Raw genomic sequence first — 27,930 nt, 5'->3', positions numbered from 1 at the left:
TACTCTAGCAGGTAGACTAAGCTGGAAGAAGGAAAGCGCAGCCTGGATCCCTCCTCCCACTTACACGGCAACAACGACCCAGAATGCTCTATGGCTTCAAGCTGCTGCAAGCCACAATGGATCAACCTCGACTCATCTTATCCATCTACAGGCTAACACTCGCGCCCTTATTCCGCATCGTGCTGTTCAGCTTTTTCCCATGAGCTGATCAAAACGATCAACTCGTTTCGTTCTGCCTTTACACCTCGATTAGTGCCATTAATTCGGCTGCTGCATGGGTAGGCTCCTGTCGCTCCATGCAAATATCAACATGGATCTTGAAGCTAGCAGAAACTTAGCCCAGCAGCTGGATTCTTCTGCTTCGGCTCTCGGTAACTGTCTTTCGCTACTCTACTCGTGTTGATACCAGCGCAACACAAGGCCTGGCCACTCTAGGATACCACCAGTAGATACCTCTTCCCTCACCATGCCCGTCCATACCATGGCCTGGTCATCCCACCACGTTCCGGCTGGATGTGAATCCAACTCCGATTTCGTCCATCTAATCTGATCAAACTGATCTCTTCCCACATCCAACTCTTGCTTGTCGTGGCGCATCTTAATTCTTTTTCCGCAGGTGTCTAATAAGCTCTTATACCCTGACACTCGCGTGCGTGATCTTGTATCACTTCATTCTTCGCTTTTCTCTTTCTCTATAGCCATTCTACTCGGACTTGCTTTATTGGAGTCAACGAGTCCCTCGCAAGCAAGATGCGACCCAATCTCTTGTCGGTCGAGGCAGCGCTGCTTCTCGCCCTTCCTCGACTGGCTTGGGCAGCTACCAGAAAGTTTGATTTTGAGATTGGCTGGGTCAGAGCCAACCCCGACAATGCTTTTGAGCGCCCAGTCATTGGAATCAATGGGCAATGGCCGATTCCTACTATCGAGGTTGACATTGGTGACCGGGTTATCATCGATGTGCATAATAACCTAGGAAACCAATCTACTTCGCTGCACTTCCATGGTCTCTACATGAATGGAAGCACACATATGGATGGCCCTGCCGGTGTCAGCCAGTGTCCGATTGTTCCTGGGACAAGCTTCACATACAACTTCACCGTAAGCGCATAAAGTTGCTGTGGTACTCCATATACTAACATATTCTTTACAGGTCGATCAACCCGGAACATACTGGTATCATAGTCACACTGCAGCTCAATACCCAGATGGTCTACGTGGACCTTTTATCGTCCACGATAAAGACTTTCCGTACGAAGACAAATATGATGAAGAAGTCGTACTCACGCTTTCTGATTGGTATCATGATGAGATGCGAACCCTCATCCCAAAGTTCATGGCAAAGTCCAACCCTTCAGGCGCTGAACCTGTGCCTAACAATGCACTCATGAACGAAACCACAAACTTCACCATGCCTGTTCAGCCCGAAAAGACATACCTGTTCCGTGTGATAAATGTTGGCGCTTTTGCGGGCCAGTATCTCTGGTTCGAGGGACACAAGATGCGTATCGTCGAGGTTGACGGCGTTTATACTGAGGAAGCTGAGGCGGAGATGATCTATATCTCAGCTGCCCAACGTGTCGGTTTTCTGCTTACCACTAAGAAAGATACCTCCAAAAACTTCCCTATTGTTGCTAGCATGGATACTGTGAGTATAGAGACCCCTGATACATCCGTCTTGGAAGCACTGACACTGTCATAGACCCTCTTTGATGTCTTGCCTCCAGACCTGAACTACAACTCTACTGGTTGGTTGGTCTACGACAAGAAGGGTGAGAAACCAGATGCAGCTACTGTCGAATCACTGGACCCCTTCGACGATATGACACTTGTCCCTTATGACAAGATGGAAATACTCGGAAAGCCCGACAAGGAGTATGTCCTCGACGTTAAGATGGACAACCTGAAGGATGGCAAGAACTACGCCTTCTTTAACGATATCACTTATACTGAGGCTAAAGTTCCCACACTCTACACAGCACTCAGCGCAGGAAAAGATGCCGAAGATTCTACCGTCTATGGCACTTACACGCATTCTATGGTTCTCAAGAAGAATGAGATTGTCCAGCTTGTTGTCAACAACCTTGACTCGGGCCGTCATCCTTTCCATCTTCATGGACATGCGTTTCAATCAGTTTACCGCTCCGCGGAGGAGGGTGGTATTTGGGCGGATGCCAATGTTACAGACAAAGATCTACCCAAAACCCCTATGCGCCGTGATACTCTTGTCATCTACCCTAACGGTAACATTGTCATGCGTTTCAAGGCTGATAACCCAGGTATGTTTCAACCTTCTTTCAAGCAAGTAGGACGGGGTGCTAACACTTGTATTAGGCGTCTGGCTATTTCATTGTCACATTGAGTGGCATGTTATCTCTGGTCTCATCGCTACTTTCATAGAGGACCCTCTTGCCCTCCAAGACACAATCGAGATCCCAAAGAACCACCTCGATGCTTGCGCTGCTGCCGACATGCCCACCAAGGGCAACGCTGCTGCAAATACAGAAGATTTTCTCGATCTTAGTGGCGAGAACAAGCCTGCTAAGACCTTGCCCGCTGGGTAAGTTGTTGTCCTATGAAACCGACACCTTGTTCACTGACCTTTCGTTATAGCTTCACACCTCGCGGTATTGTCGCTCTTGTTTTCAGTTGCATTTGCGGAATTCTCGGTGTCGTGGTCGTTGCGTGGTATGGCTTCTCAGCTCCGGTTGACTCTACCAGTGCTGGTGCTCTCAGCGCCGGCCTTGTCGAGAACGATTCTAGAGATATCCAGTCCGCGCAAAAAGGCCCTCAAGAGACAGTCATCTCGCCTTCGGGTGACTCAAGAAGCCACTAACCTAAGATGTCGTGCCTTGGGATTTGGTGAGCGCCCGGCTCTCCTTTTGGGATGGTCAAAGATATGATGTTATCTCCCTACCTGTATATATTGGTTCACTTCGCATCTAAGTTCAGCATACCCTTGTGTCCTTTATCGATAGACTGTCTTCTTTCCGTATGTTTGGTAGTCGAAAGTATTAGAGACGAAACAACCTGTCACTTTATGCTGGGCCACCACTTATGCTACTTTGATTCTGTAGCCTAAGCCTTCGAGAACATTTAAGAAGAAATTTAGCAATTTATCGTGTTTGGTCCACTATTCATTTCGAAGACAGATAGTCCCATAGCTCTGTTTCCTCTAACTCCGATCCTTGGTCCTTCCTGTATAATAATATTACAAGTTAATCGGAAATCCCTGATGATTAGCTCTATCAATTAACATCGATATTTTTGTTGATAAACTTTGTGTTTGGTGGATGCAATTCCCTTGAGAATCTGCAGTACTGTCGTGTGCATGCTCCATTGACGACGTTGGGGCACTTCGACGGTCAGTAACGTAAAATAGGTAGGGACGGTTTGGTGAGGGACTTACATTGTGACCATAGATGCAATCGTCCACATCGCATGCCTGGCCGTTGGTGCAGGGGTTCTGCCGCGACAGCATAGCAAGAGCGGCCAAGTCCTCCTGTGTAGCCTTGTAGTTATGAACAAAGGGACAGATGTCGATTCTACCGCAAGGTCCTCGCAGATAATGGTTGTTGCAAAGCTTCTCGTTGCCAGCCCGTCGCTTGATATTTTCCATTGCCGCGAGACTAACAGTGACAGTAGGGTCAAGGCCACGAGGGCCAGGGCTCCAAGTTGGCTGCGCTGCTGAGATTGGAGTTTTGCTGACAGGCTTTGGCTTATTCTGCTTGGGAGGTAAGGGCATAGTAAGTTGAGGAGGTGGGGTAGCGCTCTTCGTGACCTTGGCCCAAGAATTATTTGGTGACAATGATGCAGTACTGGTTGCTGGTGTCAAAACAGCTGCCTGTGTCGAAGGCCCATTGGTATTAGATGACGTCTGGGTTCTTATAGGCAGTGTGCGCTGCGCGCTCTGCGCCGAAGTCTTGTCGGATACCAGTTTGGTTGCACGGAAAATCTCATTGAATTCGATCACGTTCATCTGAAGGTTTTCCAGTTCGCGCGCAAGGGGTGGGCCTTTGATTAAGGACACACAGCGGCGAGACTCTTCATCGTGAACGATCTCTTCGAGAAAAGGGGCGTATCCCGAATCATGACCAATGCCTAAGAGAATATGTTTGCAGTTCTGATTGCCCAGATGCCAGCGTGCGGTTTCTAACAGCGTTAGTGAGGTTCATACTATGGCTGGCTGTCAAGGTCGTAGGTAATTTCGTACCTCGAATTTTAGCGTCAGCCCTCTCCTTTCCAAAGCCCACGTCAATAAAGTCGAACGATGCCTTGGCCTGTGTAAAGCCAAGAGTGAAATCCCTGAACTGATTTAGCTGCTCAATGCAGCCTTCGTTGTACAACGCTTTGCCGAGTCCTCCCACATTAGCCACAACGCGGCAAACAATCTCTAATGAACCAGTACGCTCATGGCTGCAAAGCTGCGCTACTGCAGTCCGGAGTGCGCGGGCTGCGCTTTTTCCGCCTTCAAGGCCATCCTTGGTAAAGCTTTCGTTGAACTATTCGTGGTCAGACTCAAGGACAAGCCTGGATTATGCCCGGCCATGTATATGTCAGGACTGGGATGGACATACTAAGAGACCGTCGCCATCGATCAATAACAAAACGTAAGAATTGGTATTCTGATCCTTTTAGCTCTTGCGCTGACGCAGCGGCATATCATGAATATACCTTGATCTCATCATTTTCTTTTAAAACCCATTTCATCTGAGATTCAGCTTCCCCTAGGCTTGTCTGTAATTCTCTTCGGGTTTGGGTCGCAGCCTTGAGGTCGAGCTCGAGTTCGTGCAACCGAGCTTTAAGCTTGTGTGTCTCTTTATCTGAGTTGTCCTCTATGGCCTTACAATAAAGTAGAACATCCTTTTGAGGTGGTCAGCAGTGGTTCACGATTCGTGTGTGCCCGTCAGGGTGTCAGGAGAATTGGTCGCCGAGAGCATAAGGGACGAAATAATTTGGTCACCTTATGGTAGCTTAGGATAGCATTTCGGCTACTTTGTTTCTGTAGCCTAAGCCTTGTAGAACAATTCTTCTGACACCCACCTGATTCCCCATGGTAGCAGACTTTGACAGCACGGGAAGCCGGCCGCCGGCCTCTCAAACCGCCGGCCGTTTGGTTTTTTTCTTTCTCTTATATCGTCGGCAGTCAAGTGTTCTGCTACCCCGGAGCGGGCGAAAGGAATCATGATATCGGCCGTGCGCGCGCATGCATACCTGTAGCAGTTTGTCCTTTGAAGACTCGTATGCTTGAAGCTGAGTATAGCGTTGGATAAAGTCGTCAAAAGAAGTTGTCGACATATTGAATGATTTGTGCTTCTATGAAGCTAATCGCGATCAGGTAGGTGGGTTGTGTTGCGTGGTGGTGGATTTTGCGATGCGATGCGATCGTTGGAAGGTTGAAAGGTCGATGCAGGCGCGCAGTGTGGATATTATACCGAGTAAGGTATTCGTGGTAGGCCTGCAAATTGTGTGCACAAAGCAAAGGTTAGTTCTTTGCTAGAATCTCAAGGCCAGCAGGTGGTCTTTGTTCCTTCCAATTGTAGCCAACAGAACACTGCTTGCTTTCGCTTTGGTGGGTGAAAGTGCACGTTTGGGGGAAGATGTGCCTGTGCCTGTGCCTGTGCCTGTGCCCTGGGCGCGTCGCGTTTGCAGGGTACTGAAAGATACCTTCTTCCGTGCAGGTGAGAATTTGGTGAACAAAAAAAAAGGAAAGAGCAAAAGAGATGACGTTGTGCTCTTTTATGCTGAGTATGATATGAGAGGGTTTAATTTAATGGGCTACCAGTATAGGTAGAGATAGAATTTGGTGGGCGGCGGCTCTTTGTAAAAAACTTTTTTTTTTTTCCTTCCGGGAAGGTAAGTTTAGTACGGTAGTAGGTTGTGCTGCGCTGCGCTGCCTTGTCTCGCCTTGTCTCTTAACTCTGATAAAAGCCGAAGCTGGCTCCTCCTTCCCGTCAGTGATGAAAGGTGCTAGCAGCCCCGGTTAGATGGGTGACAGAAATGTTTACTTTAGGCCTGAGGTGTAGGGAATTACTGGTTCAACTGTTATTGGATGAGCAGTAACTGAACAGCACTGTTTGATTCATCCAGACTTGATCAATGTGGCTTGATAATTTTGTCTTCTCTTGGTCTCTTGTTGCCTTTTTTTGTTCCCCTCGACCTGGGGACAGGGATTTCGAGCATCAGCCCATGCACAGCTGCAGATCCACAAGTGGAGACGCGCGCCAAAATGTGAAAGACATATCGAAGCGACAGGGAATCAATCTTAAAATAAAGATGCTAAAATTAAGAATAGCTGATGTTTTGATACGAAGATACAGTGCAAGTAACACGTATTAAAAACTAAATGTAGTATTTAGTAATCTTTAAACCTAAGTCCTTATACGATGCTTGTCTGGCAGTCGCAAGCCTCATCCTGATCAAATTACAGTACTGTCAGATCTTCCAGATCTTCTATTCCTTAGTGGAGGATTCATCACCAACCCACATGACCCCCCATGCCAATTCAGGCACGATCCACCCCACTCTTTTCTCTGGCCGTTTGGAACTGGAAAACGCCTTGTCATGGAGTTGGATGACGGGACATTCATTGAGTGGATGATTCGAAAAAAATGGCTGAGACAAAGCAAAATAAAACGCGGCATTTGGTCAAAGGGTTCTTAAATGCATGATCTCTTCCAAAACATTCTATAGGCTATTCAAGTCTCCCCTCCAAGCCCTGTCAGCAAAAACAACATACATTAATTTAATTAAAACAGATTGGATGTTACCGCATATGACAGAAGTATTTGACGCCTCTAATCAAACTCAGCTGTCCCGTCACATACACTCATCACATCCATACATTGCATACATATACCGAGTAAGATGCACAGTATTCGATCTGAGGACATTTGTCCATCTAATCTCAAATCAATTTGCCACTACAGACCCAAACCTTTCGAGTCAGTCCTGAAGTACAGGCTGGTAGTACAGGAGCCCAACGTTGCGCTCTTGAGGCCACCTCAGCCTGATCAGTCGTGAGATGCATGTCCTGCGTGTCAAAGATAGTGCTCGAGGCAAGCATCGTCCAATCATTTCACCTTTATATCGCCGTACGCGTGCGGATGCAGCACCTAAAACGCCTTGCCAATATGCCGTGTCCAGATCAGCGCCTGATGTCGAGTTACTGTAGCACAAAGGCTGGTGTTCTAGCCCAACAACGATTGTTGAGATGTACGAGTGAGTCGTGGACTGATTACCTGGGCTGCCGGAAGGCTGAATGCTGCTGCATGAGAGACGAGATCGACAACTCAGCTTATCAGCTCAGTCAGTCGTCGGGCCGTGTATTACTATATCCCAAGATTTCGATATGAAGGTGTCTACCATAAACACCTACAGTCAGTCATACACTTAGACAGCATATCTATCTCTGCGACCATCATTTAACTTTGAGGAAACCCCAGTTGCGACCAGGTTCATACCCACCCCGTAACTCTACCCAGGATTCTTAAGTTAATTTGTTGACAAGTAGGTACATAAAATAGCAAGCTGTGGCTCTCTGACACTCCCCGAATCACATGTTATAGTTACTTAAAAGTATAGTGTTCGGGGAATATCTTGAAGTTCCGAACGTGTGCGAATCTGGGTTTAGATTTCTCTGTTTGCCCTAGAAACATGCCCAATGAAACAACCAAAGTTGAGCCTCTTCTCGCAATCACCCGGACAACATTCTAAATTGATCTCTTTGTCGTTCTCAGACTAAGTTGGGACCAGAATCTTCCATTGCAGCCGGAAACTGGTTCAGCATCTGCCAAACAGTATCATCCCCCCATCCTCCTCCAAACTGCCACATCTCTCTAACCCCCTGGTCATCCGCCGAAGGCAAAGGGAGAGCCGCCATATCTGGTCCGGCCGTAAGGTCGTTGTAAACCAAATCGCCAGTAGGAAAGAAAGGCGCCATCATGTTCAGCTCGTCTATCGATGGGATCATCCACGTCGGGTCGGTAGTCGCTAACCCTGAGAAATCACTGCTCTCTAGAGTCGAACTATTTGGTGTAGAATTCGTAACTGTTCTGCTCGATCCTGCTGTAGAACCTTCAGTCAAAGATGGCAGTGAACCGTTCCTCGCCTTCGCCATAGCTCTCTTGAACCTCGCGACAATAGCTTTTAGCACACCCTGAGCAGATTTAGCCAACGGGTTGCGATCCTGAATGGCAGAGAAGCGCTCAATAGTCCACTGAAAGTGCTCAATCGTCCGATCCGTATACTCCGCATGCTCTCGTGGAAATAGTATATACACAGACGCAAGCAGCACAATGGCATCGAAACTTGCAAAGAAGAGCATAAAGTTTCTCCACGAGTCTGGAGGTAGTCCTTCAAACGTCAACTTCTGTATCTCGAGTGTTTTGAGACTGGCATGTATAGCTTCCACTCTGCTCTCGGCACGGTTGAAGATGAACGGACGATGTAGAGCCATTTTGCTGAATTCGTGTAGACTTGCAAAGTAGTAGCGGTTTGCTGTGTACCAATGCGTCTCAGGGAGGTTATCCCATCGCGTGTCAGGGTTATCCATGCGGAAGGATGGCGGTATTGTCTTGTCCAGATCCTGTATACTCTTGTGGATTTTCTCAATCTTCTCAGGATCCAAGGGATATGAACCCTTGACTTCGAGGTTCTGAATAGCTAGCAGTGGCCTGCAGAGTTCATAATTCCATAGAAGTCGAGTTATAGGTGTAGGATGATCATCCTCTCCTCGAGGAACAACCGGCGTTTTGTCGCGGTTCTTAGGTATAGGTGCATCGACGGGAGGTGCGGGAAGAGTTTGATTCCAATCAATTGTGCCAGGGCGTCCAAGAATCATGGCACAATTCAAGTCCCAGATAGCAAGTAGTATGTAGATCCTTCGTCTCCTCTGTATCAGCCATTGATGTTCCAAAATGCTTTCCAAGCTTGACCCAGCGTTTTTGGGATCAAGGCTATCGCGATGCATCCCTAGATCTTGTGCATCGCGAATCGCTACTGATATCGTATGCCACTGCTCATAGGATTAGTTACTGCTTTTCGTGCTCGCGGGCGTTACCTACTGCATCAGTGACTTTGGCTGTAAACTTATGAAAGGATGCCCGCAGAAACTGTGCCTGAACCGTTGACAACGAAAGGTGCTTCTTCCCTAGCAGATCAACAATCGCTTGTCCTGACTCACTGTACTCCATAGCCAGATCCTCAAAGCTCATACCACCAGCAAACTTGAGCGAGTCAAATCTTCGATCCGGTTTCTCTGGTAGAAGAAGTAGCGCTGTTGCAATGATTTGGAAGATAACAGCTGGAAATGCTCGGAGTTCAGAATGCAACCCACGAGGGCCTATGTCCGAGAGTACTGAGAATGGTAATGAATTCCAAGCCTCCAGCTGACGGTAGAATATGTCTGGGTCGATAGCATAGTACTGCCAATTGAAACTATGCAGATACATTTCCACAAGTCTATCGATGTAGTCCCTGGCAGGCAATTGACGAATGATGGCCTTATACTTCTCTTTCAAGGCGAATTCTTTACCGCCATCTGTCGGACCTCGAGACCCGGCATATAAATCGGGCGAGCTTTCTTCCCCATCGCTTAGAGTTTCGATGCGTTTAAGAATGCCCATCGTAGATGCACCATTGTGAGCATATCCCCAATCAGCAGCCTTAGACGACAGAGGGTCATTAGACCCATGGTCAAGCGAGTCGCTAGATCCAGATGGCGAAGGATCAATCTTCCTCACTGGGTCTCCCGAGAGAGCTTGTGAAGTTTCCGTGTTGGGATACTCATGTGAGCGAGTGGCTGGGCGGGCGCCTGTCTCATAAGAGCAAGCCGACTCTTTATTTCGAGACTTGCAATTTCCACATGGTAACAAGCGATCGCACTTTTAATCCGTTAATTATGAGACCATGTATTTCGATTTGAATGAGTTGGCTCGGGAGAATGGTAAAAGCTACAAACCCGTTGCTTTCTGCGATGACATTCACCGCAGGATATGACAATTCGTCTTCTCTTCCGGGGACCCTCAGCAGTCTCGGGTGCTGTCATGATAGCTGCCGAAATATCCGTAACTTGGCGGTAATTAAGCGCTCACAAGAGACATTAGTAGCATATATAATATGTAAAAGATTGTTAAAACCGCAAAGATTCCAGGCTGCGTAAGAGAGCGCATGTGTTATTGATCAATGTCTCAGAATGAAAGTCAGCTACTAACAGCGTCCTTAAGTCCGGGGTTCCAAGGAACTGGCAATGGATCAATCCCTCCATTGTGGGGTTCCATCACATCCTTTACCACCAACATACCTACCTAATTTGGCATTCAGCCCTGCCACGCCTTCATTGCATGTGCCTCTTGGAGAGACCCACGCTATTGGAGCAGGAAACGATGCATGTAAGATGGACTGGACAAGCATACGAGAGCGCCGGTGGGACAAATGTTGGCATTGAATGAATACCTACTCCAGAGCTATAATGCTGTATCTTGAATCTCCTTCTAAAGCTGAATCTCATAAGCTCATACCGTTCGTGTGTCGTTGCTGTGAGCGAAGACGAAAACCATGCTTTTGTGGTTAGACGAAAGCCTAGTGCTTATAATGTCCCCAAACGAGGGATCAGTTCTCATTGTTCTTGCAGCTGAGTTATGCATGGCTGCTACCATGCAGTCATGATAAAGGTACTGTATTCATGTCAGACCCTGCTAGATGATGTCTCGATAACTCCAGTCCAGCCCGTCTACCGCGCCAAAAATAAAAAGACTCTCATGCAGAATCGCATCTTAACGGACACGTTCTGTGTAAGCCTTCCATGCGGCAGATCGGTATCGCTCAGCCTCCTCCTCAGGGTCGCTAGCCTTGATAATTCCACGTCCAACGATAGCGATATCAGCACCAGCAATGCCAATGATCTTTTGTGGTGTGTTGTATTGCTGGCCCTTGCCATCTCCCTTGATAGCCTCGTTCTCATCAGCGCCCTCAGGGGGCAATTGGCAGCCGGGAGTCATGTGGATGAAATCGTCGTCAGGTTGTGTGTTGAGACATTCCTGTGAGACAAAACCCATAACAAAGCTCTTGTGTTCCCGTGCGGCCTCTACACATGCTTGTGTGTATTCCTTGTTCATGAAGTTGCCCTGGCTTGACATTTGTGCTAAGATGAGAAGGCCCCTCTCGATGGGCGCCTCATCGATACCAGCGAATACTGTCTCATCACCCTCGGGGATCGTCTTGACGAGGCGTGGTGAATCAGCCGACTCATACTGTTGAGTGACGGTGGTGGTCGAGACGATACTACCTTTACGTCCGTTATCGCGACCAGTCTCCGGTGCACTCTTCTGGTTCTCGCTATCTGAGCGTTCACTGTCCTCATCCAGCTGGCTGGCCGTAGGGGTTCCAATGCTGATAGATGTTTTGACCTCATAGTGGTATCGCTCGAGCCATCGGTTGGCAGCATTGGCCAGAGATGTAACAGAAGCCTTTCCGGGAACCATGTTCACATTGACAATGTGTGCCCACTCGATGATACGCGCAGCACCGCTAGTATACTGCAGCTCGACCGTGTTGCCAATGTCACCGAACTTGCGATCCTCAAAGATGAGGAAACCGTGCTTGCGGGCTAGTGAGGCGAGCTTGGCACCTGTTCCTGTTCGGGGGTCGAAGTCCCAGCCAGACACCATATCGTAATGAGTCTTGAGGACAACGATAGAGGGACCGATCTTGTCGGCGAAGTAGAGAAGTTCACGAGCGGTTGCGACGTCGGCGCTAAGGCAAAGGTTGGAGGCCTTGAGGTCCATAAGCTTGTAGAGATGTCGGCTTAGAGGATGAGAGACTGTCTCAGCTCGGCTGGCGAAGGTCGCCTTCAGAGACGGATGCGACGACATGATGAAGCTGAAATTTGAGGATCAGATAGATATGACCAAAACCAAAGGTGGGCGAGATGTGGGTGGTGGATGGTTCACCAAATAGTATCTAGACCTCGGAATCGCAAGCAATTCACTATCTCGATACTCAGTCTCGATCAATTCGCACGAAGGCTCTCAATAGATGAGTTGGCGCAAGTGGCGGTTTGATGGAGGGGAAGCTGGGGAAAATTGAAAAAACGGAGCCAAGAGCCTCGAGTAGGAACGAGGGGTGAAGATCCTATTAGCTCAGCCCAAATGGGTCGTGACGGGTATTTTCTTCCGATATAAGAAGATGGTGAATGGGATGAGTTGTTGATGGAACAGAGAGAGAGGGAGAGGGGGGAGGGAGAAGGTAAATAAGAAGAAGTAGATATGAAAAGAGGGAAAGAGCAGGAGGAAGGTAGTAGGTATGTAAATAAAAGAAAGAGCGGAGGAGGAGGTGAGGAAGGTGAAGTACCGGTAAGTCTTTTGGCGAGGCGGGACGGGATACTTGGGCCTAACAAAGCGGAAGGTAGAGGTAGCCCAAGGTAAAAAGTGAAAAGTGACGATCCACAGCTAGAATGGACCGACCCGACCGACTGTCCCTGCCTCTGTAAGAGCGATTGTGAGGCGGCAGGCGACAAGGCTAAGGTACTGCAAGTAGGGGCCTGGACAGGGACTTGGTAGTAGTATTACTAGTCGTTAGTCGCTATCAAATTGTAGGCTCTTCTGCAAGCGAAAAAGGCTACTGCCGTACTAGGTAGGAAGAAGCTAAGGTATTTAAAGCCCGAGGCTCAAATGCAGGACAAAACAGCAAGGATTCAAGAGAAGACACGACAGGTGTTTCTTATTTTACAGTGCCGTGCTGATGTTTACTGAACTGGGACACACATACTGCACATACCAGGAATCGACAAGGGTAACAATAATGACAGAAAATTGAGGGGGAAAGAGATGATCCTAAAGCTTGATAGACTGACTGTTTTTGCCCTAGCTGGTAACCGGAGGGTGGAATAGAGACGACGATCTTAGAGCATTGAACCAGCCCTGGAGAAGATTGTAGCGCAGATAGCAGGTATGTACATAATGTAATTAGGTGCAGTACGATACATTGAAGATATGGCCCAGCCAATCGATTTGACAGGCATGAACAGGCACTGCTCAAGTAACTCATCGGAATTGATCCGATATGTACACCTTAACAGCACTACCTTGTGTATCGATCCACACAAGCGTAGACTATTCACTCTTTCAACGACTCCTTCAGCCAAGCCAGCATTGAATACAATACGAACAGCACAGACTGTCTCTCTCTTCAGAATATTGGTTGGTCCAAGGTCAGCCGGGGGACTCAAGTTCTTTCTCCTAGCCCTAGGACCCGTCTGTTTTCACAATGTCTAAGCCCCCCGTGCCCCAATATAGGTCCATTTTACCACCAGTGACAGTGACGTGCGTGTCGTGGAGGGCACTAAAAGTAAAGGTGGGAGCTGAGAAGCCAAGTCGAGACAAGGTAAGCTTTGATCAACAAAATCGAATGATTCTGTTATTTATCCATATTTCTATCAACTGCTATCGACTTGGAGTCTTCGATGGGACATGGACAGGGCCGAGGTCTTGGCTGCACCCGACCCGACGATCAGGGATCAAATATCTATGTAAACGGACTAAGCTAAAAAGTCGAGATGATCATTGCTAGCAAGGGCTTAAATGATATTCAACTATAGCCCCGAGACAGGTGGCTTCTAAATGCCAAAACGGATATGGCACGGTTTTGTAAACTGCTAGACTATCTCTAACCATCGATACGGATCGGATGTTAGTGGAGGCCATAGCTCTATCTTCTCGTCTCTTCTCTTCTGCTTACAATGGAGGCCCATACCAATACCCATATCCATATCCACAAAGGCGGGCTCAACCAGCTGCCGGGCTCTACAGGTTCGGGCCTGCTACAATGCTACGTTGGTAACGATTCCATGTAATCATCTAGCCAGGTTACACGGCATTGAAACTATTGCCGCAAACAACCGTCCCCTGGCTCAGTGACAGCGACAGCTCGGAGGAAAGGCAAGCTGAGCCAACGGCACAAGCAAGCCAGGGTGATAACTGACAATTGTAACGTCGAGATCCACCGCGGCTACATGACTTTGCAGCAACCTGACCGTTGCAAGATGCGTGTTGCCTGCTTGCTTGTATCGGCCCCATGACTAAGGTGTGCGTTCTAACGATGGAATATGGCGTACTGTTAGATAGACGGGATAACGGGACGATGCCGAATCCATATTCTTGAGTTTAGTACCTGTCGCGTGCATGTATCTCAATGACTAACTTGACTGTTTGTAGACATCCGACTGGTACGATACAGCAGTAATACATCCACTAATCCGTGACCACAGCTTACGTGCGTACCGTACCTTACGGGCCAGTGGATATGATCTTCAGAGAACTGTCCTGTAGCGTAGTGTAGCATGTATCATTTCATGTCGGACACTTTTGGACTCCAACGGAGGAACCGGCAGTGGGTTGAACTAGCGCCGACTTCACTGCTGCAAGGTACCGCCGTTTTCGCAACCATCACCATTGGTGGATGAACAATTGGGTGTGGTAGAAAACTCAGACGCCGTTGTTTTAACTCTTCTGTAGCCAAGAGCTCTCAGCTGTACCAGTTCTAGGTACCAAGGTATTCTGTAGCTGCAGTTTTGCCTCCCCCAGATTCACTAACAACTGCATCAGACTCAAGATCAAGCTCGGGCTCTTACATTCGACCGTCCCGCGATCGTCGCCAGGGTTTTGGGATCCATCATCGTGGTATCTCTATGTACTCTGGTACTGTCCAATACCCCAGAATAAAGTTACTGACCTGCCATTCCTAGTCACCCTCCCCCTGCCTGAGACAACCGCAAACCAAAACCCTTGCAGTAGCAGCGCAGTAGCAGCAGCACACTTGAACGCAAGCACTCAAAGTCCTTTGACCAAAAGCAGAAAGTGAAAAAAGTAAAAAGTAAAAGAGCAAGGGTCTCATCTGCCTGCTACGCTACTAATTCCTCTGGCGTCTCGGCTATGCCGCGGGACTCTCCACTCTCCGGCAGTCCCGATTCTTCAACGTTGAATTCATTATTATCGTCGGGCAACTTTACGCGGTCTAAGATAGTGAATAAAGGAATGACAAAGAACTATTTTCTATTTTTGAGTTGTATGCTAGGGAGCTACTTCTTTCTGTCAAGGGCATCATATGTCATCGCAGGTTTCAATTGAGGCTATTCAGACTCCGGCACCTATCACAAGTTACATTCTCGCAAAATGGTCATATCGCCTTGCCAAGAACTATGCTTGTGATATCGGTGACATGTTGGACTGCCTCAATTGCTTGTTCACGGTTACTACTTTCAAGCTTAATACAATGCTGCACGTTAAATACTAGCCCGCCGCCACAATCAGGCAACATGAAGACATTGAGTTTCCCTAGCTTACCAGACAGATTGGCGGCTGGCGGCAAGCAGCTGAGGCAATACCCTGGGTAATGGGTAATGATACCCTCATTGAGCCGCAAAGCTATGGCTGTGGCCTATAACAGGGTTCGCCCGCAGAAGCGCTCCAAGGCAAGCCATGACGTGTTATCGTGAGGTTTAGCAGATACGATTTGCCCAGATCAGATGCCAAGATAAAATGGCTACCTGTATTAAGGCGCCATTCCTCGCTGAGACTCGGTTCAATCTGGGCGACGTTAGAGCTTGGGACTGCCTCAACTATCCAGTATCTGTGGTGTTTGAAGTTAGCTGTTGTTTCATGGAAGACCGGATTCCGATTAGTCATGTCAGAGAATCAAGAAACAGAGCTGCGTATTGGGAGTTTGGATCATGATGGTTTTGAAAATTGCGGTTATGCCTGTGAATAAGCCAGCTTGCCTCTGAACAAAACACTTGATTGAACTCGCCTATTAGAATCCCCGGTCGCTCTGTAATGACATGTGAAGATCTGTATATGTAGTTTTATGCAGCTCTTCTGCAAGCCTGACTCGCTCTCAAACTGTTCGCATGCGATAATGTGTAACTGAATCATGGTCTATTATTGTTCCTTGTCGTTGTCTGCATATTCTCTTCTCTTCTGTAACGTCCATAGCAAGAGCAAGGATGGCTTCCGAGATGTCATGATAGCCCTTCACTTTCTCTACCGATCATGGCTACATACTTAGCCGCTAACGCGCCTCGTACTGGAAGATCTGCCTGTTTATTGTTTGTTCTGGGTCACTGTCCTCTTCAAAAGTTAAGGTTATTTCCGCAATACACAGCACACGGCAATCGAAGTCATGATACCAAGACAAGAACATGGGCTGCATCTAATCACGCCGAGGCAAACAGCAACTTCCTTCTTTGGCATATGAGATAGTGCAATAATCTTGATTCTTGGTGATCCACATGCAAATCATACGTCTTGGGAGTAACATAGTGAGATGGTGAGTTGTTCTCTGGCGGCTTTTGCAAGGAAACCGGTCTTGTTCTTGAAAGTGGGTGGATCCCCTCCCTCTTTCCATTTCCCAGGATATGGATGCTGACAATTTCCATGAGCGGATATCATTTAAGGAGATCCAAGTGCGAGTGGTGTAAATTTGGACAGCTCTTAGCTAAGTGTAGGCGGATAAATAACACCCACTCCTCCGCCAATTGGCACGTAGCCAAGCTCTTAACGGGCCGTGTAGCGTGTCCGAACCTACCGAGAACTGCCCCTGTAATTCGCTTGGCGGGAGCATCTCATCCAAAGAAAAGGGAAAGAGAAAGGGAGCCTCCAGACCTACCTGGCCTGCGCCTACCTAAGCTTACCTTACCTTACCTTTTACCTTACTGAGTGCCTGCTTTCTGCCGTCATCACTAATTAACTTAACACTTTGCGTTATCCACTCCAAGAGACGTGAAGCTCCCTGTTTTACAGGTTTCTCTTTTTTCCTTCTCCTCCTCCTTAGTTTACATCCACTCCTTTTTTTAACATCTTCAACGGTTCTCTAGTCGAGAATCTCTTCTTCTTTGTCATCCTCCTTCAAACTCGACGACCTCGACTCGACAAGCAGCTTCAACAGCGCCAGACTGATCCCTGCCCCTTTCGCAGAATCTGCCGTTATCTCGATCCAGATCCAGACGCTACATGATAAGCCACGCCACTTTGGCATTGCGACAACTTCAAGAATCTTAATTAATACAAATAACCCTCTCCTACAATGGGCGCACGAACTCGACGACAGGCCGCAAAGGCCCAAGGCTCTTCTTCTTCTGATTCCGAGCCTGAAGTTAAATCCAACGGCAATGGTGTTGCCCGCGGCACTGCGGATGCTTCGGACGCTGCCCCTCGCGAGAACATCTTCCTGTTCTACCCCAACATAATCGGTACGATAAGCTGAATAACTTGAGGAAATAGTGTCAAATTTGCTAACAAGCAATGTCTAGGATATGCGCGCATTGTCCTTGCTATCGCGTCTCTATACTATATGCCCCTCCATCCTCGCACTTGCTCGTTCCTCTACAGTGTCTCATGCCTTCTCGATGCCCTTGATGGCTACGCCGCGCGTATTTACGAGCAGTCAACTCGCTTTGGTGCTGTTCTCGACATGGTTACCGATCGCTGCACTACAGCGTGTCTCATCGTCTTCCTCTCTTCCGCTTTCCCTCGATGGGCTATCGTCTTCCAGGGCTTGATTGCTCTCGACCTTGCTAGCCACTACATGCACATGTACGCTACTCTTGTGGTTTCAGGCAGCAATGCCAGTCACAAGAGCATCGACGAGAGCAAGAATTGGCTGCTCCGCCTCTACTACACCAACAAGGTATGACCACTAATACCGTGATACCTAATTGTCATTTGCTAATTACCACTAGGGTGTTCTTTTCACTCTTTGCGCCCTTAACGAGCTCTTCTTCATTGCGCTCTACCTCCTCTGCTTCTCGTCTCCTCTTGTCTCGCCATACCTCATCAAGCCTATCGAGACTGTCGGTGCCGAACTCCAGGCTGGTGCTCAAGTCAACACCTCGATTCTTGCCCAGATCTTCCCCGATCCCTTCAGCCCCGCTGCTCTTGAGCTTGCTCGTGCCAACAAGATGGACTCCACAGTGCCCTGGGCCATTGCTGGTATCAGCTTCCCTTTTATGTTCATGAAGCAGTTCATCAACTGCGTTCAGCTTTACAACGCTAGCCAGGCTCTTGCCGAGATTGATCTCAAGACTCGTCGGGAACAAGGTCTTCCTCGACCCAAGCCTAAGAAGGCTTAAGTTGGAGGAACTCGGGCTTCTGTTTGATCGTATCCGTAAGACGTTAACAGTTCGAGTGGCAGCAAATCCTTGAGCTTTTATGGGATATTCCCCAGGCTTGCCAGCTACCAATATGTTTGACTAGGGGACAGCAGGTTTATAGCTGTGTACGGTCTTTTTCAACTTGCTCCTTGACAAGGGGTGTTTACTAGGGTATACTTTGGGTGGGCATTATATGGATTCCTCCTATACTGCATGAGTCGGCGTAAGGGGTGTGGTTTTCAAAGACTCTGACTCCGGAGGGAAGGAGACTTACTGGGTAAAAGCATTGAGAGAAGCAGCATCCACACGATGATGTGGAGGAGCTTTATTAGCTGCTAGAGGTGATAATTGTGGGAATCTTGTTTCGCTGAGATTTAGCGGGTGGGAGGTATAGACTTCGTTGTAAACTTTTCTCCTTTTTGTTCTTTGGCCGTCCATTTGTTTTTCTTCTTTGGCCTATATCTTGTTAATAGTAGACGAATGTCCAATCCACTCGCTGGGAACGAATAAGATTCGCCATAATACTTCTGTACCTCTTATAAATACTAATTTCTGTTTGTTGATTACGAGTTCGACTAGCAATTGATATATATGAGATAGTGATAAGCCTTTCTTTTAGCTGTCAGCTGGTGGTTATGGCACTTGACGGGTGATGTTAACCTCCAAGTCTGATAGTTTACATCATTTGAGTGTACTGGAAAGTTTTGAACATATTAGAGCCATAGAAGTAAGCAAATGGCATTAGATTGCTATCTCTAAATATAATACCTTTAAACAAAACAGTGGTGGTAGTAATGATTTAATATGTACCTATGACTTTACCTGTCTGCAAATTACCCCACATCCATTTGAGGCTCATCCCACATCTCAACCTCACCAAAGTGCCACCTTCCATTACCCACTTGTACCCCATATCTCTCTACCTCACCTAACCTCACCTCGACCATCACCACCTCGAGTCCTTCGTCTTCAATTCAAGCTCATAGGGACGTGAGCTTCATCGCATAGGAATCCACCACCTCGCAAATCGCAGAGGATTCGTCAGACCTTTCTTCATTCTCTTACCCCTCCTCAAACAACCCACCAAAACCGCAAAAATGTCCCACCCAAGAATAGAAGAGGTCTCGGACAGCGACTTCGACTCTGACCCAGCCGAGGGCGACATCGATGACTTTGCCGACTCCGATATCATGCGCCGTGTCGAACCCACCGTCCCCAGAACAGCTCCCGCCGCTGCTGCTCCTCCCCGTCAGGAACCAGCCATCGTCCCCGCCGATGCTCCTGTAGGAGGCACAATGCCTGCCTCAGCCGATCGCTCTGCCTATGCCGACTTCCAGTGTCTTTACCCTGTCTACTTCGACGCCTCGCGGTCTCGCGCTGAGGGTCGTCGTGTGGGCGCTGAGCTGGCTGTCAAGGATCCTCTTGCGCGAGAGATCGCGAATGCCTGCTCACGACTACGACTCCCAACACTTTTTGAGCCTGAAAAGGTGCATCCTAAGGATTGGGCCAACCCTGGCCGTGTCAAGGTCGGTCTGAAGAAGACAGACGGCCACCCCGTCAAGAACAAGCACCACCTGTACCGCCTTGTCGCCGAGCATCTGCGCGAAAACCCCACGACCGAAGACAGCCCCGGTCTGCGTGTCCGCATCGGAGGCCAACTGCAGCCCGAGCCCGGAAAGCCCTACCCCAAGCCTGCTGTGCCACGAGGATGGAAGATGGGCGAGCTTGTGCCATACCTGAGCGCTGCTATGACAGGCGGTGGTGTTTCCGAGAATCTGTTTAAGGATATGATGAAGGAGATGCAAGGTGGTGGAGATCCCATGTCAGCACTTATGGGTGCGCAAGCAGGCGGCGGTGGTGGTGAGGAAAGCAGTGGTGGCGGTAAGAAGAAGAAGGATAAGAAGGGCAAGGGCAAGGCATGAAGGAGTCACATTTACAGCATGTAGAGGGCGGCAAGATGCTATAGTCTGGGATGCTAAAGATACCCAGGGATCGAGGATGATCACATATGAACAAAAAGACGAAATGATTCAAAAATTCAATCAAACAGCCCCTTCTTCGGAGGAATGCTTTGACAAAGCTTGCTACTATGTGGATTTGCTATTTCGTTCGCTATGATACGTATAATATCCATGAAAAACCATCGAAACCAATAAATTCACCAACAAAAGGGGTATGCAGTAACTCTATGATCATACAACCAAACGGCCCTGTAAAGCCTCCCACTCCTGTGATCCAACGATCTGCACATCTCGTCCCGATCCGGGGACCATCTTTCCATCAGCACCAGGCAACTTGATACGCAGACGAGCTGCCATAGGCGCATTCTTTCTTCTCTCGGCATTGGCTGCCTGGCCCTGGAGAACATGGGCCTTCTTAAGCACTGATTCTTGCCAGGCTCCCCAGGTGGCATAATCCTCCATCTGCTTGGCAGCATGATACTGGGGCGTTGATCGAGCAGGCTTCCAAGCAAGCTTGTCATTGGGCATGGCAGAGAAGTCGTACATAGATGCTCCGGATGCCATCTTGACAAGCTCGCCCAGTACATCCTTGCCTTCGTTGGTGATCATGTTTCGGCGCTGCTCAGTGATAGAAGCGGGCTTCTTGAGCGGCTCAGCCAACCATTGGTGCTTATGCTGCTCTGATGTACGGGCACGACGGTTATCCTCACGTAGGTATCGGACAGCCGACTGAAGGCTCTCGATATCCTTCTTGAGGGCATCCATCTCGCGTGCTGTGGCAACAGCGCGTTCCTGACCAACCTTAGCACCGGCAGCATCGGCACCCTCAGCGTAAGCACGGCTATCACTGGCAATCTTCTTCCACTTGTCACGCTCCGATTCAAGGTTCTTGAGTTCTCGGTCTTGCTTCTCAATGTCCTCCTTGAGGCTGCCAACCTCCTGGCCGGAAGCCTCAAGTTCTTCCTGCAGCTTAGCGATGCGGTCGATGTTGGCCTGAGCGTCGCGCATTCTAGATTCGAGGGTCTCGATCTTGAGAACAGCAGTGCTGAGTTGATCTTCGCGTTGGATAATCATGCGGCGAGCCTCACCGTGCTCCTCCTTGAGACGACGGAGCTCCTCTTCGGCGTCAACAGGAATGACCTTTTGAGCCTTGAGTTCTTGAGATCGTAGTCGCCAGGGAGCAGGAGCAACTTCAAACTCTTGAACTTGGTCGAGGTCGGTAGCAAGCGCTGCCAGGTCTGAGATCTGGGCGGTGACAGCTCGCAGCTTGGACAGGTATGTGGAGAAGAGATCGGACTCGCTAGAGGTGCTCACTGCGAGAACAGTCTTGTGAACAGCCGATTGAACCTCTGCATATGTGAAAGGTTCGGCGCGGCCCTCATCAGCGTGGAACAGGTTGTGAAGGTCAAGGCCAATCTGTCGTGCAAGATCTGCAAGCTCCTGTGTTGCCCCACAGCATTCCTCAAATGCTTCATTGGTATCAGGCAACAAAGAGAGAGATCGTGTCCTCAAGTCCTGGAGAGCTCGTACCGCCTTGGCAGCAATAACCTTGGCACCGCGAGTGTGGGTAATAGCCGCCTCAGCCTTCTTGGAGAAGTGCTGGGCAAGCTCCTCGTCGTCACCCTCAGAAGGCACCACACGTTGAACAAGGCCTCGAAGGGTGTTGAAGGCAACAGCCGCAGAGTCGAGATGGCTCTGCATGACATTGGCCTTCATGTGAACATGATCGGCATAGTTGGCCAGGCTGTCTGAGATGTGCACCTCTCCAAGGTGTGAAAGAAGAGCGATGGTGCGGTGAAGCTCATCAGCGCAAGTCTTCTCCTTCAGCTCGTCCTTGCGTAAACCATCGATCCAGACGTTAAGGGCTCGCTCAACAGGCTCCAGCTCGTGCAAAGCGTTCTGGTACTTGGAGAATTGCTCAATGGTGCAGTGTGTCATGTCGTTGACGAAGCGGTCGCAAGTGTTCGACACCCAGACAAGCTTGTCTGAAGCATCACAACCAGCGAAAACATCATCCTCGTGTCCAGGATGAGGCTGTCCGTTGAGGCGTTCCCGAATAAAGCTGTTGAGAAGGTTCGCCTTGAACGCGACGCGACGGAAGCGAAGCAGTGAGAGCACGGAATCCTGGTCCTCCTTGTAGGTGTCTGGGAGGAAGAGTTTCACAATCTCCAAATGCTCCTCTGCTTCCTGGGCCTCCAATCGTCGAAGTTCAAGGTCGATGGTCTTGACTTGAGCCTTGGATGCTGAGAGTTGCAACTTCATGTTGAGGTCCATCATGGCGCGAGATCGATCGTTGAGCTTCTCGGACTCGCCCTCAGTGACAGCCTGTGAGGCTCTCATATCATCCAAGTCGCTCTGCAGGCTCGTGACCAGCTCCCGGAATCGCGAGAGAGTATACTCCATATCCTCCAGCGACTCTTCCTGTTGACCCGCTCGTCGAGCCTGCTCAGTAATCACACTATCCTTGAAGTCGAGCTCTTCCTGCATCTCCTTCTCATTCTGCACATGATTGATCTCAAGCTCGTCGTTGATCTCCTTCAGGCTCTCAAGGTCGTCAATAACAGCCTTCAGCTCCTCGATCTGCTCAGCCATGCTCATGTTTCGCTCTGTTAAGTCCTCAATCATATCCTCGGCACCAAGCGCGTTGTCGAGTTGTTGACGAAGATCTTCAACTGCGGACTCAGACTGCTCCAGCTTCTCCCGACACACGGAAAGCTCTTCCTTCATGGTATTGAAGTCCTTCATATCATCCTCCAGTCCAGAAATTTGGTCTCTCAGTTCCTCTTCAGACGCTTGAGTAAGGTCGCGCAATCGTATAAGTGCTTCTCGTAATCGTTCATTTGTTCGTTCCAACTGCAACCAGCCTGTGCTTGCTCGGTCTTCAGCAGACGTCCCCTTGCTATACTCTTCGTTCTCTTCCCTCAAAACCTCAACCTCGAGCTCCAACTCTTCCGCCTTCTCCTTGAGAGCATCTAGTTCAGCTCTCAAAACCTCTGCTGTTTCCTCGGCCATCTCCCGGTCGAGAGTGGCTAGTTCTAATACACTTTCTTGCTCCTGCTGAAGTTCTTCGACAGACTCTAGTCGCATTTCCGCCTCTTTCACTAACTTCTTCAGCTCATTGTTCTCTTGCTGCTGCGGTTGGTACTTTTGCTGTAGCTTTTGAATGACATTCTCGAACTTATCCCTTTCATTCTGCACCGTTTCGAGTTGCTTCAGCTTGTCTCGGTCCTCAGCTCGCTTGCGTTCTAACACCTTCAATTTGGCCTTGAGATCCTCAATCTCTCTACTTGCCGCTGTGCTTGCAGCAGGACGAGCGGCACCGGCAGTGCTAGTTGCTGAAGGCTTTCGTGACGTGGGTGGTGTAGATTGCCGCGATGCAGGTCCTGCTGTGAGTTTCTCGAGAGCCTTTGTTCTTGCTTGAACAGGGCTTCTGGGTTGCGGTGAAAGAATGTCGCCATTGTCCTTAGGAGGAGGGGGAGGAGAAACAACATCCTCCCTGTCCGAGGAACCTCTTCGTGCTTGAGAGTCGATGGATGTCCGTCTGGCAGCCGAGCTTGGGCGTGATGCTGGTCGCGATGGTCCTGTCAGCGACATGCGACTACTTGTCGTCCTTGCCGGCGCTGCACCAGGTCTTGATATCGATGAAGATGTGGATGGTTGTCTTGTTTTAGGTGGTGGAGGACCCATAGATGTACGCGCTCCTCCGACAGAAGCGCGAGGCTTCGCTCCGACAGAGGGGGCACGCGTACCCGAGGGCGTTCCTGTCCGAGAGACGGAAGTACTTGAGGCACCACTCAGTTGTTTCGTAGGCGATTTCGTGGGTGACTTGACGAATGTTAGCATTCAACCACGCAATTACACGGCAACACCTACCCTTGCAAGACTCGTCGGCCGGGCCACCTTAGGAACCGGACTCGGACTCGGTGCATTCAGGCTCTTTCTCCTACCTAGGCCCGTATCTCCTCCCGCGCTCGATGCCCTTCCTGAAGCTTGGTTGTAGCTACTCGGCCTTGAGGGCTTTCGAGCTGGCGGTTTCGGTGTGGGGGCTTGTGCGATGATGGTAGCCATCACAGGCTTGACAAACATGCCATAGCCCATGGGACAATCGAAATAACGCTCTCCTTGAACACTGCCATCATTCTTTCCCGTTTTCTCCTCCAACTCAACACCTATCCACTCTCCGACCTGGAAATGGGTAGTACCAGCGAAGCGCACGATGCCTATCCGGTCATCGTTGAGCTTCACCGTCTGCCCAGGCTTAAAATCTGGCATTATAATATGTTGTCGAAACCGTGGAGCATCGTGTCGGCGCCGCTACTAAGTCAAAAGCTATCGACGAGGTCGTGATGTCGTTAGCCTAGGTTGTCGTTGTTGTTGCGGGTCTGTTATGTAGGTTCGGTTTAGAAGTCTCCTGAGTCGCGTATTAATTAGAGGGGAGCTGTTCGCATAGTGGAGCGGTGCCGCCCGTATTGTACTTCAGGTCCCTCGGGGTACCTGGAGTCGAGGCGCGTTTACCTTCGGATAAATTGCTTTGGCGGCAGTCATTCCCGGCGGTTAGCGTCTAGGTACGTACCGCTTATGCAGGGGGTTAAACTCTCAATCCACCGGTCAGCTTCCACTTGTAAGACGTCAGTCGTGGGACAAACATCACAACATTTCTTTATTCTAAACTTTGTTGGTTGCCAAACTTGTCTGTTAGTCCAAGATTCTCGCCAGCCCGGAATAGCAACAAAGAATCACCCCTGGATACCGTTGGTGATCAAACATTTTGAGTTTATTGACGCTGTTAACTGTTAACTCCAATCCCTAGATACCTGAACTATGCTACTACTGAGGAATGTGATACAAATCGAAGCAAATTGTTTCTTCCCCCTTACCGAGAAGCTATTTTCTCAATGTTACCAATGCCACCCTTGTCGACAATATATGGTCTCTCCAGAAAGTACTCCAAAACACCATAGCTATTGCATTACAATCATCGCCTCTCGCGGAAAGTTCCTCCTCTTACCCACTCAACGACTTCAAAGGCTACTCGTCTCTCGGTAGCCTCATCCAAACTCTTTCCCACTGCAATTCTAATAATGATTAACCCATCTAGGACTTCAACTGATCCATATGTGGCAATCTCCTCATCCAAACTGGGTTTCACGTACACCACCAGGTCGGTAGCTACAATGCCACGCCAAAGGGTAGCCATCCATTGCCAGTGATCAATGGGTGCGTATGAGTCCGCAATGGGCACCGTACAAGCGAATTCCTCTGAGCGAGTGAGACTGAACCCCTCCTTGACCAGTGCCACGGGTGTCTTTGTCTCCACGCCATCGTCTTGACTCCCTTTGGACGCATTGTCCTCCTCCATGGAGCCACGTCGAGAAATAGGTGACTCGGGATCTGTCTCCATCTTGGAGTTAAGGAGCGGCTCGGCTTGACTGGTAATGTGCTTCACCATCTCTCGTGAGTTTTGATGCCAGTGAACCATGGTCTCAAAGCATGAACTGATTTGGCGACTGGGGGACGGTGATTCGTCTTCGCTTCGAGAGCCCTGGCGCTGACTGTTTGATTCCCCCTCTGTATCCTTTCCCCATGTCTTGAGTGCCACCTCGTTGGATGACAAAAGAGCTCTTTCAACAAGAGCTCCAACTTGCTTCAGCATTCGTGGCTTTGGTCCTTCGATCGCGATTACGGCGCCTCGCTTCCCTGCTCCCTTGCTACTAGTTTCGATAGCGTCGTTGTCAGTACGAGTGATTCGAGCGATAAGCGCAAGCTTTTCGGTGAACGGCATAGACATGACCATGGCCTCGACGCTTCTGGCTTGGGGATCCCGATTGTTAGAGATTCCAAGTCCAGTAACTGGAGTCCTGAGCTGCCGAATGTCGACTTCTGGTACTGTGTTAGGCGACATCGGTCCAGAGGTTTGCAGAGGGGGGAGTCTCAAAGACTCGTGGGGGTATCGGCCACGGCTCTCATGCTCAGCCCATGGCCCTCCAGCTCCAGGGCGCGGAGGAGGAGGCATTGGACCAGCTTTGGAGCGAGTAAAGTGCGGATCAGGGTGAGGGGTGACAGGATATGGCCGTTGAGCAGGTCCTCCTATGGACACTGCTCGAGCTCCAGGAGAAGGGATGGTACGGTAGCCGCCGATTGAGTTAAAGCGGCGCCTCTTGATTTCAGGATTTTCGGGCTCGTAGTCGTCCACCTCTCGATAAGCAGGTCGCTGCATTGGAAGACGCTGTCTCATGACGGGCAGGTTGCCGTAACTCCCACGGCGGGCAGCTTCCGCTTCCTCACCTCGCAAGCTTGGCGTATAGGGGTACGGGACAGGTCTGTCTTCTGCTGATGCGGGTGTCGGGAAGGGGGTTGAAGGGGTTTGAGGAGTTGCAATCAACCGCAAATTGCACTTTGGACATCGCCCAGAGTCGTCTCCTGACAGAGAACCAGATCTGAGACCTTGACCTTTGTTTCCACGTCTGGGCTGGTAGCGATAGTCCGGATATTGTCTTTGATGACGCTGCTTTTCTTCATCTGCTAAGCTCTTCCAGTTGTCTTTGACTTCTTTTGGCTCGTCTTGCCACTGTTCCCCAATGATCTTTGAGATATCAGGGTTAGAAAGGTTAGGGTTGCGAGCAACAACATGAGCCTGATGATGTTGACGATAGAGGATGAACGCTGCAGTGCTGTGTCAGTGGGGGGAACTCCATGTATACGTAGAGCAGAGTTGTTTGAAAGGGGTGCTGCCACTATCCACAAACTCCATGCAATCGATACCGCGATGGTATCAACCTAACAAAGAAAGATTCAACTCACCATTACGAGGTCTGGGAATCTTGGGAGCTGGAGTACAGAGACAAATATCTCTTGTTCCTTCGCTACTGGCCATGCTGGTAGGCGTACTCAGCTGTAGCCTCTCAAGTCGACCGTAATTTGCATCAGCAGTGTTGATGGAAGCAGCACGTTTTCTACCCAGAACAGAAGTGCGAGGACTGGGAGATTCTGGAGTATCAGGCAAGGCACGAAAGGCCCGGGGTCTGCCGTAGTCATCGGAGCTCATGGGGGAGGAGTGGGCCGGGGTCATGGCCTGGGCCGGCGTAACCAAAGAGATGACTTGTGTCATTTTTTTGTTTTCTTTTTGGGACGGTACCTGTCGATTAGAATATGCCGAGCTAGTGACCCTTGTCGTATTGATGTTGAACAAGAAAGGCTGAATGAACTCTTGTAATATTGAATGAGATGAGATGAAACGAGAGTTAATAACGAACGGATAGCCTCAAGATGAGGACAAATTATAAGAAGTAATGAGGCCAAAGCCTCGGTCGATATAATGATGTTTCTTTCTTTTCCAAGAAGATAAAAATGTCTTCTCTTCTTTTTGTCTCTTTTGCTTCAAAGAAGATAGTAGGTAGTTCCCGTTGTGTTGGGGGCACCGTCTGTGCAGTGCCAAGTCTTTGTGTGTTAACGGCAGCCCATTCAGTAGCCTCCAGAGAACAATGAAACTGTACCAGTCTTTCCTTTCACAACCTAAACCGGGAAATTAGGTGTGTTTCCATTATCGTTTGCTCTTTGATCTCTCTGTCTCGTTCCTCCTCTGTGCTTTTCTTATCTCACTTGAAAGCCCTACTTTCTGCAGGTCTTCTTTATCTTTCTTCGTTAGATCCAAGCTTTCTCTCCCACGGTGTTCCCCTCTACCAATATCAAAGATAGATTAGGCGTTCTGGTAATTCGGGATCATTAAGTGAATAGCGGATATGCACCTCTGCATGTCCCGGTACTTTGATGTTTGGGTTGAAGCTTAGTCCTGCGTTTGATCTGTCGGCAGGTCTCCTCAGCCACTTG

At 49.2% G+C, this 27,930-nt stretch overlaps 8 protein-coding genes across 8 annotated transcripts; 3 read left to right on the top strand and 5 right to left on the bottom strand.

Annotated features, from left to right (window-relative positions):
* Window positions 1–750: 750 nt before the first annotated feature.
* Window positions 751–2,833, top strand: FIESC28_05600 (uncharacterized protein; the record flags this gene model as incomplete). The annotated part of the gene is made up of 5 exons (XM_031159745.1): window positions 751–1,098; window positions 1,151–1,645; window positions 1,700–2,276; window positions 2,332–2,557; window positions 2,611–2,833. The coding sequence occupies 5 exons, from the start codon at window positions 751–753 to the stop codon at window positions 2,831–2,833; spliced, it is 1,869 nt and encodes a 622-aa protein (XP_031016197.1).
* A 301-nt stretch (window positions 2,834–3,134) lies between these two features.
* Window positions 3,135–5,295, bottom strand: FIESC28_05599 (uncharacterized protein; the record flags this gene model as incomplete). Its single annotated transcript, XM_031159744.1, has 6 exons — window positions 3,135–3,195; window positions 3,319–3,353; window positions 3,407–4,149; window positions 4,211–4,499; window positions 4,672–4,860; window positions 5,212–5,295. The coding sequence occupies 6 exons, from the start codon at window positions 5,293–5,295 to the stop codon at window positions 3,135–3,137; spliced, it is 1,401 nt and encodes a 466-aa protein (XP_031016196.1).
* A 2,437-nt stretch (window positions 5,296–7,732) lies between these two features.
* Window positions 7,733–10,045, bottom strand: FIESC28_05598 (uncharacterized protein; the record flags this gene model as incomplete). Its single annotated transcript, XM_031159743.1, has 3 exons — window positions 7,733–9,013; window positions 9,063–9,881; window positions 9,959–10,045. The coding sequence occupies 3 exons, from the start codon at window positions 10,043–10,045 to the stop codon at window positions 7,733–7,735; spliced, it is 2,187 nt and encodes a 728-aa protein (XP_031016195.1).
* Window positions 10,046–10,772: 727 nt separating this feature from the next.
* FIESC28_05597 (uncharacterized protein) lies at window positions 10,773–11,870 on the bottom strand (the record flags this gene model as incomplete). The annotated part of the gene is made up of 1 exon (XM_031159742.1): window positions 10,773–11,870. The coding sequence occupies one exon, from the start codon at window positions 11,868–11,870 to the stop codon at window positions 10,773–10,775; it is 1,098 nt and encodes a 365-aa protein (XP_031016194.1).
* A 5,206-nt stretch (window positions 11,871–17,076) lies between these two features.
* On the top strand, window positions 17,077–18,121 carry FIESC28_05596 (uncharacterized protein; the record flags this gene model as incomplete). Its single annotated transcript, XM_031159741.1, has 3 exons — window positions 17,077–17,242; window positions 17,303–17,679; window positions 17,732–18,121. The coding sequence occupies 3 exons, from the start codon at window positions 17,077–17,079 to the stop codon at window positions 18,119–18,121; spliced, it is 933 nt and encodes a 310-aa protein (XP_031016193.1).
* A 1,118-nt stretch (window positions 18,122–19,239) lies between these two features.
* FIESC28_05595 (uncharacterized protein) lies at window positions 19,240–20,064 on the top strand (the record flags this gene model as incomplete). The annotated part of the gene is made up of 1 exon (XM_031159740.1): window positions 19,240–20,064. The coding sequence occupies one exon, from the start codon at window positions 19,240–19,242 to the stop codon at window positions 20,062–20,064; it is 825 nt and encodes a 274-aa protein (XP_031016192.1).
* Window positions 20,065–20,334: 270 nt separating this feature from the next.
* On the bottom strand, window positions 20,335–24,375 carry FIESC28_05594 (uncharacterized protein; the record flags this gene model as incomplete). Its single annotated transcript, XM_031159739.1, has 2 exons — window positions 20,335–23,928; window positions 23,977–24,375. The coding sequence occupies 2 exons, from the start codon at window positions 24,373–24,375 to the stop codon at window positions 20,335–20,337; spliced, it is 3,993 nt and encodes a 1,330-aa protein (XP_031016191.1).
* A 703-nt stretch (window positions 24,376–25,078) lies between these two features.
* Window positions 25,079–27,211, bottom strand: FIESC28_05593 (uncharacterized protein; the record flags this gene model as incomplete). The annotated part of the gene is made up of 2 exons (XM_031159738.1): window positions 25,079–26,766; window positions 26,905–27,211. The coding sequence occupies 2 exons, from the start codon at window positions 27,209–27,211 to the stop codon at window positions 25,079–25,081; spliced, it is 1,995 nt and encodes a 664-aa protein (XP_031016190.1).
* Between the last annotated feature and the right edge of the window lie 719 nt (window positions 27,212–27,930).

The sequence above is a fragment of the Fusarium coffeatum genome (genome assembly GCF_003316985.1).
Source record: "Fusarium coffeatum strain FIESC_28 chromosome Unknown BRIP53273_contig_121, whole genome shotgun sequence".
Classification (NCBI taxonomy): domain Eukaryota; kingdom Fungi; phylum Ascomycota; class Sordariomycetes; order Hypocreales; family Nectriaceae; genus Fusarium; species Fusarium coffeatum.
Note: the sequence above shows the minus strand (reverse complement) of the source record. Positions and strands in the feature narration are given on the sequence as shown.